General features: G+C 36.9%; 3 protein-coding genes across 3 annotated transcripts; 1 reads left to right on the top strand and 2 right to left on the bottom strand.

The window, feature by feature from the left end:
- Positions 1-9,926: 9,926 nt before the first annotated feature.
- On the bottom strand, positions 9,927-10,279 carry LOC132796587 (uncharacterized). Its single transcript, XM_060807806.1, has one exon. The coding sequence runs from the start codon at positions 10,231-10,233 to the stop codon at positions 9,967-9,969; it is 267 nt and encodes an 88-aa protein (XP_060663789.1). The 5' UTR covers positions 10,234-10,279; the 3' UTR covers positions 9,927-9,966.
- Positions 10,280-10,407: 128 nt separating this feature from the next.
- Positions 10,408-11,167, bottom strand: LOC132796586 (uncharacterized). Its single transcript, XM_060807805.1, has one exon. The coding sequence runs from the start codon at positions 11,163-11,165 to the stop codon at positions 10,455-10,457; it is 711 nt and encodes a 236-aa protein (XP_060663788.1). The 5' UTR covers positions 11,166-11,167; the 3' UTR covers positions 10,408-10,454.
- Positions 11,168-11,398: 231 nt separating this feature from the next.
- LOC132796585 (UPF0746 protein DDB_G0281095) lies at positions 11,399-12,830 on the top strand. Its single transcript, XM_060807804.1, has 2 exons — positions 11,399-11,646; positions 11,723-12,830. Exons 1-2 carry the CDS (start codon positions 11,608-11,610, stop codon positions 12,557-12,559), a joined length of 876 nt encoding a protein of 291 aa, XP_060663787.1. The 5' UTR covers positions 11,399-11,607; the 3' UTR covers positions 12,560-12,830.
- The last annotated feature ends 167 nt before the right edge of the window (positions 12,831-12,997 follow it).

Raw genomic sequence — 12,997 nt, 5'->3', positions numbered from 1 at the left:
AAATGAAACCCCATAAAGTTTTACTACAAGAAATAAATAAAATAAAACAAATTATTAAACTAAACACAGAGAGAAATCTTAATAAATATTAAAATAGACACACACACACACACACGTAATATATACATATACTATATCGTTTGCAATTCTTGAGAGCCCCGAGAATTGCAATTTGTTAATTGTACTTAACTTGGATACAAACTCAAAATGAACTCTAAAGCTTATTTAATAATGATCTTGACTGGTTCTCACCCCATTTCAAAATAAATAAATATAACAGAATGCAAAACCAAATTTCAATTCAATTCGATTTACATCCGAATTGTTCTACTTAGTATATAAATATACATATAGTATATTAAAAACAAAAATGATGAGAGAAATTGAGCTAAGCGAGCGCTTGGCACAAATGCCCAGAGATTCAAACCAAAGGCACAGAAAAAGGCCCATAAAATTTAAGAACCCCCCCATATATAAATAAGTATACATACTATATACAAATATATCTATATATATGTGTATGTGTGTATAAATATACATATACTTACATATTTGTGCGTATATTGAATACGGTTTTTTTTTGTATTTGGTGTATGAAACAAAGAGAGAAACTAATAAAAAAATTTTATGTGAGTTAAATATACAAAAACAAAAACAAAAAAAAAACAAAAAACAACAAAAAATAAAGAAAGAAAAACAAAAATCTGCTGCAATGCTGTTGCCTTTATTTATTTGTCTTGCAGCCCAGGCACAGTGGACAAAACTCGGTGGTAAACGTGTAAAGCAATCTATTATTTTATCGGCTTAGTTAAAGTTTGGAAACTCTAATACATTTTTACTGGTTGAAATGTTTTTATTCAAATATTGTGTAGTATCTTATACGCTTTATAAATTTATTTTTCTATATTTTGTTACATTTTTTTTCTACAATTTTCTATAGTTTTACTTATATATGTTTTTGTTTTATTATATTTTTTTTTTTGGTATTACATATTTCAATATGTAAATATTTATTATTTTGATTTAACATATTAACATTTTTATTTTTCTTGTACCAAAATGCATATTATTGGTAAATTTAGTTGTTTGTTTTTATTTTTAAATTTTTTTCTACAATTTGCCATATTCAATTTTATGTTATTCGTATAAATATTATTATACTTTTTCAAATTTATTTTGTTTATTCTGTCATTTCATTTTAAATATGATTTATTATGCTTTTTAATAAATAATAATAAGTTTTACATTTTATTCGTTTTCTAGATTTATTTTTCTGTTAATTGTTCATTTGTTTTACACTGTTCCAAATTATTATTAATATTATTAATATATTTTTTTCCCCATAATATTTATATATCGTATTCAGTAAATTTTATATTCAAATATTTTATATTTTTATAAATTATTTTTCGTATAATGTGTAATACATTTTACTTGCAACATTTAACGTTCCATGAAGTTCCGCATTGAGCCCACTGTGCAAGGGCAACGCCATAAAAAGGTTGATTCCTACTGTTTGTCTTTCTGCTGCTTTCCTAGGTAAGCTGCGTACAGTAAGCGAGTGCGAATGCGAATGCGGATGCGATTGGATAGCAGGCGCTAAAGAAGAAGAAGAAGCGACTGCTGATGGCGGTGCTGTGGCGGGCCACGTGCCCGTGTCGCCTCAATTTAATCCGTGCAAATGCAAAGGCGAAAAAGGAGCCAAAATAATTCGCAGCGAAATAAACCCCAGCATGAGGGAGCAAAGCAAGCAGAGCAGCTGGCGAAAAGGGAGCAATACCGATATATTCACATATATTGTATTTGTACTCACACACATATGTACTTATTATTAAAAGTTATGCACGTGTGTGTGTGTGTGTGTAGTGCGTGTATCTGTGTGCATTGAGGTCAGTGTGCGAGTTCAAAAGTTCAGCTGTTCAGTTGGGTTTAACAACCTCAAATCGTTCTCTCTCTCTCTCACTCTCAGACTCTATTTGGCGTTCTAGTTTACTAAGAGACAGTGAGTGAGAGAAAGATAGAGAGAGAGAGGTCAGTTGGCAGAACCACAGCTGGGGTCATTTCGCCTTCGAATGACCCAGTAAAATGATTAAGTACCGTTATTTAGCAGCTCGCTCTACACAATTCTCCAGCTTCCATTATTCGGCTGTTTTTTGCATACATATAATATATTTTTTGTCTCTTTTTATTTGTACTATGTTTTGATTTCATTTTATTTTTTTTTATTTTGCTCTATTTTGTCGTGTTATTTTATGGTCCACGACATAATCGTAAAATTACAGAAATTTCATGTGCTATTGTTGGCTGAAAGCGACAAACGACAAACGACATTGGGACCTGTCATTATGCGAGTCGTAAAAAAAATGAACGAAAAACAGAACTTGGCCGAAAACTTTTGCCTGATGTCCATTTGGCAGTCGAGTAGTCCCTTTTCCCCGAAATCGAAGTAGACTTACAAATTGAATTGGTCAGGCTTGTGTCTCTCGCTGAAAGTAATCTCACTTAGGCCGCTTTGCCCGACGAAAGGTGTTGACTGCATAAATAAATCATTTTTCATCTCAAATATTTAGTTATTATAATTGTGGCTTAGCATTAAATTCAATAATCAAAGCAGCGGGGATTTTATTGTTGACTTTTTCATTAATTTCAGTTCGGTATTCATAAAAAATAATTCTTAAATACTTTAGATTTTTGGTTTAGTAAATTTTATCATTTGGAGTTAATTGACAACAAATTTTTTCTTTATTCATTTAAAATTCTGATTATAAGTATAATATCACATTTTTTTCTACTGAATTGAACAAATTTTAGTTAATGGAAAATAATCTCTTGCTCTTCAATTTAAACTGAATCTTGTCTCAGATTTTAAGTCTTAAATTAGCAATTTCAATTTTTAGTTCATAAAATTATATGAATTTCTATAGCTGTTAGCCAAAAGGTAAAAGAGTATTATAACTTTGTGCCGACCCAGTACATTTTTGACTATAGCTCTTTTACTTGTTTAAAAAATTCTTTAGTATGTGAAAAAAAAACGCAAACATCTTTGGCTCTTAGTTGCTTTGGCTGACAATCTAGTATATTTTGTACGCTATGGTATATTTTAAGTGTAGTACAAACTGGGTTTATTATATTTTTCTATTTGTGAGGTATAATTTAAGAATTTGGTATATTTTGTAATCTATGGTATATGTTGAATGTGGTACAATATAGATATACCAACAATAGATTATGGTATATTTTAATATTTTGTGGAATATTATTGATATATTTTGTACTCTGTGGTATATATCATATACATAAATATCATATTTAAACTAATATTTTAGTATTTTAGCGGGATATTTTTGGTATATCTAATAAATAAGGGTAACAGTTATCTCACAGTCGAGCTTTCTTACTTGTTATAAAATTGACTAAATTTTCTCTTTGAAATAAAAATAATTTTCATCTTAAATAATTGAAACAAATTATTTTTTTAGAATTTTAATTTTAAATCATTTATACACATTTTAGTGCTTCGATTACTAATTTAATGAAATTAAAGTTAAATAAAAAAAAGTTGTTTCTCTTGTTCTACGAAATGGCATTTCACTTAGTAATTGGGTTAAGGCAAAGTGTCGTTTGCAAGCGCATTTAAAAGGTCGTTAGCCAGAAAGACAAGTGAGTTGTCAAGCACTTAAAAGGTCTGCGGCCAAGAGCATAATACGAGTATCGCAATAATAAGCCGATATATGGACTGTTAGCTGACGACTGCGAGCTATTAACTGGTTTCCAACTGGACTGGACTCTGTGTTAACTGTTTTAACCGTCAACAGCGACGGCGAACGTCGATTGCTTGTTGTAGTTGTTGTCGACTCATTGGCATAATGCGTGTTAAATCGTAAATTGTGTGGATGTGTGGGCGGCCAGGCATCCCATTCGTATACGTATTCGCATTCCCCATTTCACCATCCCCGCTTTCGTCCCCTTGCACATTCGCCCAATCGCATTTCACGCCTCGGACATCGGAGCTATACGTGCGCTTGCCGCAAATGACACACATAAACAACTTTCAATCATATGAAATGCGCTTTCAATTGCGATTGCGTCTGCGAAAATGAAATGAAACGCGCGACCAAATAAATTTATGGCGATCACGTATACGCAATGTGCTCGCTGACCACATTGAGTCTGTTGAGCCTCCTCCTCCCCCTCCTCCGCTTGAAGCAAGTACATAGTTTGGCTCATAAAACACTCGTCTTTCATAATCGTTTTGGCCCTTACATTACATGCCAAAAGTTGGCTAATTGCAATAGCAATTGCAATTGCAATTGTGACAGTTTGCCAGCATTTGCCAGAGGCTTAACCTTCACCTCACTTCCTTGTATGTGTGTGTGTGTGTGTGTTGGCTTGACCCCCACTTACCTCCCTCGAAGTCACCGCAATGGGCAGACACAGACAACTTGTTGCCACTCGCATCCATTGCGTATGCCACGCACGTTCCTATAAACAACGTTTTATGCCGCTCTTTATACTCAGTGTGCCCAGTGCTCACATATTTTCAGCTCTGCTCTGCTGTGCTCTGCCTTTAGCGTTTAGTGTTATATAAGAGGCACAGACAATATTCAATTTGTATTGAAATTACCAGCTCCATATCTTTGCTTCTTCTTCTTCTTCTTTCTGTTTTTGTTTTTGTTTTTGTAGCACATATTTTCATATTCCAAACACATTTCTACAACCGTTTTGCGCCCAAGCGCCACTTTAAAGAAAGTGAAATATTTATAAAAACGAAAAAATTACAATCAAATATAATAAATTATTGGCCGAGCCCAAGCAGTGAATTATACAACTGACCAAATGCTTTCTGTTCCGGGCTCAAATGTAAAGTTAGAAAAATAAAACATATTGTGGGAAAACTTTAAATGCCGCTATTTAAATTTCCTTTATTGCTTCAAAATGTTTTTAATATTGCATGTAAAGTTGGCATCAATTTACAACTAAATACTATTTATATTAGTAGATGCTAGAATTACAATTTACTTTTTCATAGCTCTGTTTAACATTTTGAAATACAATTAATAAATGGGAATAAAAGGAAAAGCTTGCTTGTTGGTAAAGTGTGCTAGTAAAATATTTATAGGTGATATACATTTTCATTTACATTTATTTACATTTATTTATTTTTCTTACAATATTTTTCAGTGGCGATTAAAACGTTTGCTTAAAGCATACATAAGAAACTGCAATCAAACTGTCAAATACCCGCTACCCATTTTCAATAAAACCATCAACAAAATATATACTGAAAATATACCGAAACAAGTAGGAAAGTTACAGTCGAGTGTGCTCGACTGTGAGATACCCGCTACCCATTTTTAATAAAGGCAAAATATTGCGGTATCATTTTCAAAATATACCGAAAGTACTAAAAAAATACTAAAAATATACCAAATGGTATATTTGGTATATCGATATAGTACACCATTCAAAATATACCATAGACGGCACAATGTGCCAGATTGTCGGCCAAAGTAACTCAGACCCCCAGTAACTATGCGTTTTTGCCCATAAAAAAGTGTTTCTTTAATAACTTTACACAATTTTTATCCGATCGCAACCAAACTTTAAGGAATCATAACTACTATAGTTGTTTTTGTATATACCAAAATTCGCAACTCTAGCTTTAAAATTACGCTTGCTATTCGATTTTTTTGATTTGCGGGGGCGGAAGTGGGCGTGGCAAAAATTTGAAACAAACTTGATCTGCGTGCAAACATAACAAATGCTGTCGAAAAAAAAATTATAGTTCTATCTCTTATAGTCTCTGAGATCTAGGTGTTCATATGGACGGACGGACGGACGGACAGACGGACAGACGGACATGGCTATATCGTCTCGGCTGGTGACGCTGATCAAGAATATATATATGGTCGGAGGTCGGAGATGCCTCCTTCTACCTGTTACATATATTTCCTGTCGGCACAAAGTTATAATACCCTTCTACCCTATGGGTGGCGGGTATAAAAATACTAAAATATACATTCGAGTGTGTTCGACTGTTAGATATCAGCTACTTATTTTTCAGTAAAACCATATTCAACAAATATACCAAAAATATATCGCAAAAATACTAGAATATACAATACAATCAAATGAGCTTAATTTTGATATACCCATATTCCATACCATTTTCAATAAATCTAAATTGATTAAATATACCAAAAATACAATACAAAAGACTGTATCTGGTTTCTCGATTTAGTATTATACTCGAAATATACAATACAGTACAAAATAGACCATAATGTATACCATATTTTCAGTCAAAGCAACTTTGACCCGATTGGAGTGGGCATTTGAATACAGATACAATACTTTATGGGGTCGGATGCTTCCATTTAATAAGTAAAACTATGAATCTATTCCTAATATCTTAATATCGAAGATCAAAATTAGATTTAATTTGAATTGTTTAAAATGTTTGCCTTATCAAAAAAATTTACAAATTCAAAATAACGTTCTTTGCCTAAAATTCCTTAATAGCCAAATACTTGTCTATGAATTTTTCGTTGATACAAATAATTTGAAATTGCTTTTGTTATTTTTCAGCTTCTTTTTATATATCTGTTGATTGCTTAATGCGGCTCACGGATTATGCGTAAGTAGTTTTATTTTCGCAATAGTTTTGCTTGAATGGAAATTTGCAGAAATTGCAAAGCCTCTTTTAAAATTTACATGCTTATCGATTTGGATCATCTATCGCTCTACTTTTGGCACTCACCCCCTCTCTATCAGTATTACTCTTTCTCCTACTCAGGCTTATGTAATTGCCAGCAGCACTTTAGCCCAAATTGTATTAAGTTGCCACCAATCATCCCCGCCACACGCTTCACTCATTAACCCATTGCAATTTGACAGTTAGAGGAGGAAGGTCGAGGGGTGGGTGCATTGTGTTGGTCTCTCACCTCACGCACATGAGCCGCAAGCGAACAATGCCAATAAATAAATTTTCCACTTGCCATCAGCCATCAACCATCCACTATCAGCTGCTACTGTCGTTGGAATTTGGCTCTCTTGCATGCCAACTAAATGGTAAATGGCCAAAAAGGCGGCCCAAGTATAAAACGTTGAAGTGACGAGCGGGCAACGCACAGTCGCAATTTTGGAGTAGCTGCAGTAGCAACGTTTGTCTCCGTCGTAGTTGTTGTGGGCGTGGCTTTAACAATTAAGGGCAACGCGTGTGGGAAATCTGTATCAATTACAATTAGCATTTTGCTGGTCATAAATCAGAGTGAGAATGTCGTCGCATCCCGGGGCATTGTTAAGCTGTTGCTGCCTGCTGTTCGTTTGCCTCGCAACCAGCCAGGCACAATTATCCTTTCACACCGATGCCAACACTAATTCGTTCACGCTGAAGACGCCGGGACTGCAACAGAGCTTCACACGCTATTACGGCGCTGCCAAGCAGCCGTTGCAACAAGCGGCTGAGTTGCAGCCCCAATCAACGGAGGAGGCAGAACAACAACAACTACAACAACAACAACAGCTGGTAAGTTTAAGTGATGCATTTATTATTTTCGACCCCCCATCGATTGGATGGCATCGCCAAAGCCCAAGCCCATGTTGCTTTTCATCCGTTGACCAAAGACCTCGCCACTCTGTTGATTATTGCCAGCCGCTCCCGTTTCAATCAGATCCTTTATCTGTGCCGCTGCCATCAGTATGCCAGACTCCAGATCCTTTGAAGAGTGCTTGAGTTATTTTTAGTTGTTGTACATACACACTCAATACAACTTACCTGCGGCCGAGCTGCAATACGTTGGCAGCCACCGGCGAGCAGCAGCAATAAAGCGATGCAAAGCGTTTTCATTTCCATGGCAATGTGTTGCACTCTGAGATATTTGGCTCTCGATGCGGCTTATTTAACAGCCAGATTTTGCTAATTAGCAGCTAAAGCTGCAACCACAACAACAGTTGTTACTACAAGTGATGGTCGGGGTCGGTGTCGGGGAAGGGGAAGGGGAAGGGGAAGGGGAAGGGGCGACATCGTTTTACGCTCGTGTTGCATACATCCGGTGCAATCTCAGGCAACATCTAACAAACGCTCACATGTACTGGCAATTAGCCGGCCCCCAATGTTAAATAATGCATCACTCTAAGATTTGAGATCACTTCCGAGAACAACAGCAACAACAGCAAAACAATTGAACAAAACTTTAATTTAATTTCCGCTTGTAAACATTTGCGATTTGAAACTATTTTATTTAAACTATGTATTATCATGCATCTAGCAGAAATTTCGTAATTTTTTTTTGATTGCAGTTATGCATTTATCTCTTATCGACATCATATCAAAAAATTGCAATTCAAACAAAGACAACATTTCTTGTAGTAATTATTTAACCATTTTACATAATATTTATTATTGTAATTGTTCAAATTGAGTTAAAAATCCAAATCAAAAGTATTTACATACTTTAAATAATTTGTAATTTCTATACCTGCAACCCATAGGGAAAATGAGTATTATAACTTTGTGCCGGCAGGAAATTTATATAACAGACGGAAGGTGGCATCTCCGATCCCATATATTCATGATCAGAATTAACATCCGAGACGATATGGTCATATTCGTCTGTCTGTCCGTATTTTACTGTCGATTTGAGAGACTATAAAAGATAGAGCTATAATTTTTGTATGGGCAAAAACGCCCATAGCTCTATATCAATATACCAAATGGCGCCTTCTGCATATTTCAGTATACTTTTGGTATACTAATATGGTATATTTTTAGAATCATATCAATAACAATTTAGTATATTTTGTACTGTATGGTATATTTTAAATATATATACTGAATATAGTATATTTTGTATATTGATACAGTGCTATCAATATACAAAATATGGTCTGCAGTATAATTTAGTATATTTTAAGAATAAAACACTGTTTTGTCTTTACTGAAAATGGAAAGCAGGTATCTAACAGTCGATCACATATTACTGTAGCGTTCATATCTTCTTCATTATTGATAGTTTTAATACTTTTTGCATAATCAATTGCCTCAACATTTTCGCAAAACTTCTCGATATATGTATTTCCTGAAATATACTGCAATTATTTGTATTTTCTTACAATTTGTTATTATTTTTTATTTCCTAAATTGCTTAATGTATTTCTTTTTGCTGACTTTATGAATTCTCTTTTTTGTACTATTTCTGCTCTCTCTATTTATATTTCCTATAATTGATTTCTTAACAGTTTTGGCACTGACTTATTTGATTTCATTTGAAATATTTGAAGAAGAAGATAGGGATTTTCGATATTTATTCCGATTAAGTTGCCACAGAAGAAAAGAGTTAGCTAATATCAATGGGAAAATCGTAAACCGAAACTTTACATATTTTAATTAAATAATTTAATCAGCTCAATTCGAATCAGACCATAAATAACCAATACTGATTAATTCTTTACTCAATTTGACGACAATAAGCAAATGTTATTATCTTTTTCTTTGCTGCTTTCGCCAAATTTTAGTTATGAAAATGGCTTTAAGAATGTGAATTGACTTCATAATAAATTTCGAAACTCTGATTATATTAACATGCAATATATATTTTAATATTTTCAATATTATTTCAAATATTAAATGTAATATTAGTTATTTTCAAGCGCAAAGAATGTCAATAAAAATTCGCAAATCAACGCAGATGATTTTTCATAATGCAATCATTGCAATTTGAACTCTCAGTAACTACAATTTGATCATAGTCAACCAAAGCAATCAAGCTGCATTTTTTGCTATAAATTTCAATGAAACAAATTTTCTAATCTTTTTTGATTTTCCTGCAGCAGCATCGATGAAATAAATAGTATTTCGTATTGATAATTTCTTCCGATGGCTTTCCCTTTTAATAATGATCAACAAAGTACATTTTATTGCATATGATATTATGCATTTATTTGTGCACAAATCAAAGACAACATTTAATTGGCATTTGCCAAATCTTCGGCGTTGTTGTTGTTGACGCCATCGGAGAAGACATCGCGCAGCTCCTCGAAGTAGTTGTGAAACGAGTCGACCATCGATTGCCAAGCGTTCTTGACGCTCTCGCCAAACTGCTGAGCAGCGGAACTCAAGCGTTTGTCGAGTCGCGGCTCATCGGGATAAACCAAATGGGGTCGCACATCGTCGTACTCATTGGAATAGTCCACCTCGAGATCATCCTGACAGCTGGCCAGCGCCAAAAGCATTGCCAGAAGCAGAGCTAGACGACAGAGTAATTGGCAATTGAGTGTCATGACGTTGACTGATCACCAGCTAACGGGGCATTGTCTCTTTTGTTGTGCCCCGGCAAGCGGAAATCGTGCTTCGAAAGATCAGAATCGAGTGATGAAACAAGAACAGGGTAATTGCAGTTACTCCGCATTTATTGTGTTAACAAAACAAACAAAATTTGATGAATTAATTGCATTTAATTGCCGCCCTGCGCTTGTGCTTGCGCCTGAGCTTGAGCTTGAGCTGCTGCGTTTTTGAGTCGGTCGCGCACCTGTTGCATGGCATCCACCACGTTGTCGACCAGCGACAGCCACAAGCCTCTGAAGCGTTCCCCCAAACTGGGACGTTGCTGCTGCTGTGGCGTCTGCTGCTCGGCGAAATCTTCCAGCTGACGTCGACTGCGATGCAACTTCTTCTTTTTGCTCTTGCTAATGCGACGAATGATGCGAGAACGCGACGCATTATTTGTGGCACGTTTGCGTGCTGCGGCCGCCCTCCTTCTGGCCTCGACATCATCAGCCGATTCTGTGGTGGCCGCCGTCATCATTTTGAAGCACGGCGAACGCTTGCCACGATGTGGCGACACCAAATGATCGTGATGGCTGCGTTTCCTGCGCCGCCGCCGTCGCCTCTCATCCGACTCATCAGAGTCGCTGTCATCGCCCGCATTTCGCATGGCATCGCCGTGTCCGAGGTCCGTTTTCGAATGCCACTTGATCAGCGGCGTATCCACATTGAATTCCTTAGTCACCTTGTTGCCATCCTGCATCGTATTCATCAGCTGTTCGCTCACACTCAGCGCACCCAGCGCTATCTGCTCGAGAGGATTCGAGGCGTTGCCGCAGCGCCATGCCACGAAGAGGCAACACAGCGCCAACAGCTGTCGGATCACAGGCAGCGAGTGCATCGTTCAACTGTTTGCCGTTGACGAGCACATTGACGAGCGTTTTATGCGCGCTCGCTCGCGTGCATCGCATCTGGACCACGTGACGTATGATCGATTTGACACATATTCTCTGCGTTCTGTGTTCTGTGTCACGTGTTGCGCGTGACCTTGTTTACTTAACTGAGTAGCCATTGAATTATAGTTCCGCATTGTTGTTTTTCCGGGGGGGAAAAAGCAAAACACAATTAGTTTTAGTTTTCAGTCAGTCTCGTTCTCTCGCTTTAACAATTTCGACTCTCGACTTTTGAATTTCAGAATTTCATTTTTCTTTTTTTTTTGAATTTGTTGAATTGGTTTTTTCTACGCAAAAAAAAGTACGATTGAAAAATTGTCGTGCGTGCAGCCCAAAAGCAAAACCAAAAAGTTCGTTTTCGCCTTTTCTCTTTTTTGTTCATTTTTCGCTATGAGAACCGCAAAACGCAGCAAAAATGGTGCTCGACTGGTAAAAGAGGAAAAAGTTGTATCTTATCACTTCGGTGTATTTAATTTGGGTTTTCTTTTTTTTGCTTCGCTTGCAGCAAATTCCAAATCGTTTCAGCGGACGCACGGGAGTGCAATATACGGGTGTCTATCCGCAACAGCAGAGCCTCGGAAATCGCCCCCTTAAGCAAAAATCGGAGCCAGTTGTCAACACGCTCCAGCAGCAGCAACTACAGCAACAGCAGCAGCAGCAGCAATTGCAGCAGCAACAGTTGCAACAGCAGCAATACTTGGCTCAACAGCGTCAGCAGCAGCAACAGCAGCAACAGCAACAGCAGCAGCAGCAGCAGCAACAATTGCAAACCGTGGGCAATTTGCCCAGCTATGCGGATCAGATGCAAGCCGCCTTCAATGACTACCAGCGCCAGCGATTGGAGTTTGAGCAGCAGCAACAGCAGCTACTGCAAAAGCTCTACACCTACTATCCCGACGTCTCGCAGTCTCAGGCAGCACAGCAGCAACCACAGCAACCACAGCAGCAGATCAATTATAGCCAACGACAGTCGGCCGGTTTGTTTGGCAGCAACAATGGATTGCAGTTGCAACAACGACGGGTTGTGCCGCAGCAGCAGCAGCAGCCGCAGCAGCCGCAGCAGCCGGAGTTGCAATCGCAGTTGTCACAGCCAACAACGCCCAACTACTATTCAACGCTGCAGCACATGGGATTTCTGCAACAGCAGCAGCAAGATATTTTACGCGAGCAGCAACAAAATGTTGCCCAACAATTTGCCACCGGACAGAGTGCCCCCAATACCTCGCAGAGCTTTGGCATGGCCATCCCCGAATCCTCCGTCCTGGGTTCTACATCGTATCAGCCTTCATCAGCCGTATCCCATGTGAGATTCAGCAGCGGCAATCTCAACTACAATTTCTAATAACGAAAGCGAAACGGAAACCAAGAAAACTACGTTATTCTTCTGTAGATTGGAAACACACTCAAATTCGTGACTCATCCTCTATTTTTTTTCCTTTTTTTTTGGAAGTAGCTTAAGTACCATCATCATACAAACATATATACATATATATATACATATATATATAATGTAAGTGCTATCTATACGCTGTAGTTACAGCTTCTAGCTGCTTGTGAACAAGTCCAAATTGGTAACAGAGTAAAAGCGAGTAATAAATTGTCGGTAGTGAAATTTATATAAAATTTACAACGTCTTTTTATTTATTTTACATTGAATTCTTGAAATATTGAACTTCTTGGAAGCTACATATAAACTAATAGTCGAGCACCCTCAAGTGTAGCTTTCTTACCTGTTAAATATGCAGGTAGTATTTGGAATATTTTTGTTTTTTTCGGTCTT

The sequence above is a fragment of the Drosophila nasuta genome, chromosome X (genome assembly GCF_023558535.2).
Source record: "Drosophila nasuta strain 15112-1781.00 chromosome X, ASM2355853v1, whole genome shotgun sequence".
NCBI classification, from domain to species: Eukaryota; Metazoa; Arthropoda; class Insecta; order Diptera; family Drosophilidae; genus Drosophila; species Drosophila nasuta.
Note: the sequence above shows the minus strand (reverse complement) of the source record. Positions and strands in the feature narration are given on the sequence as shown.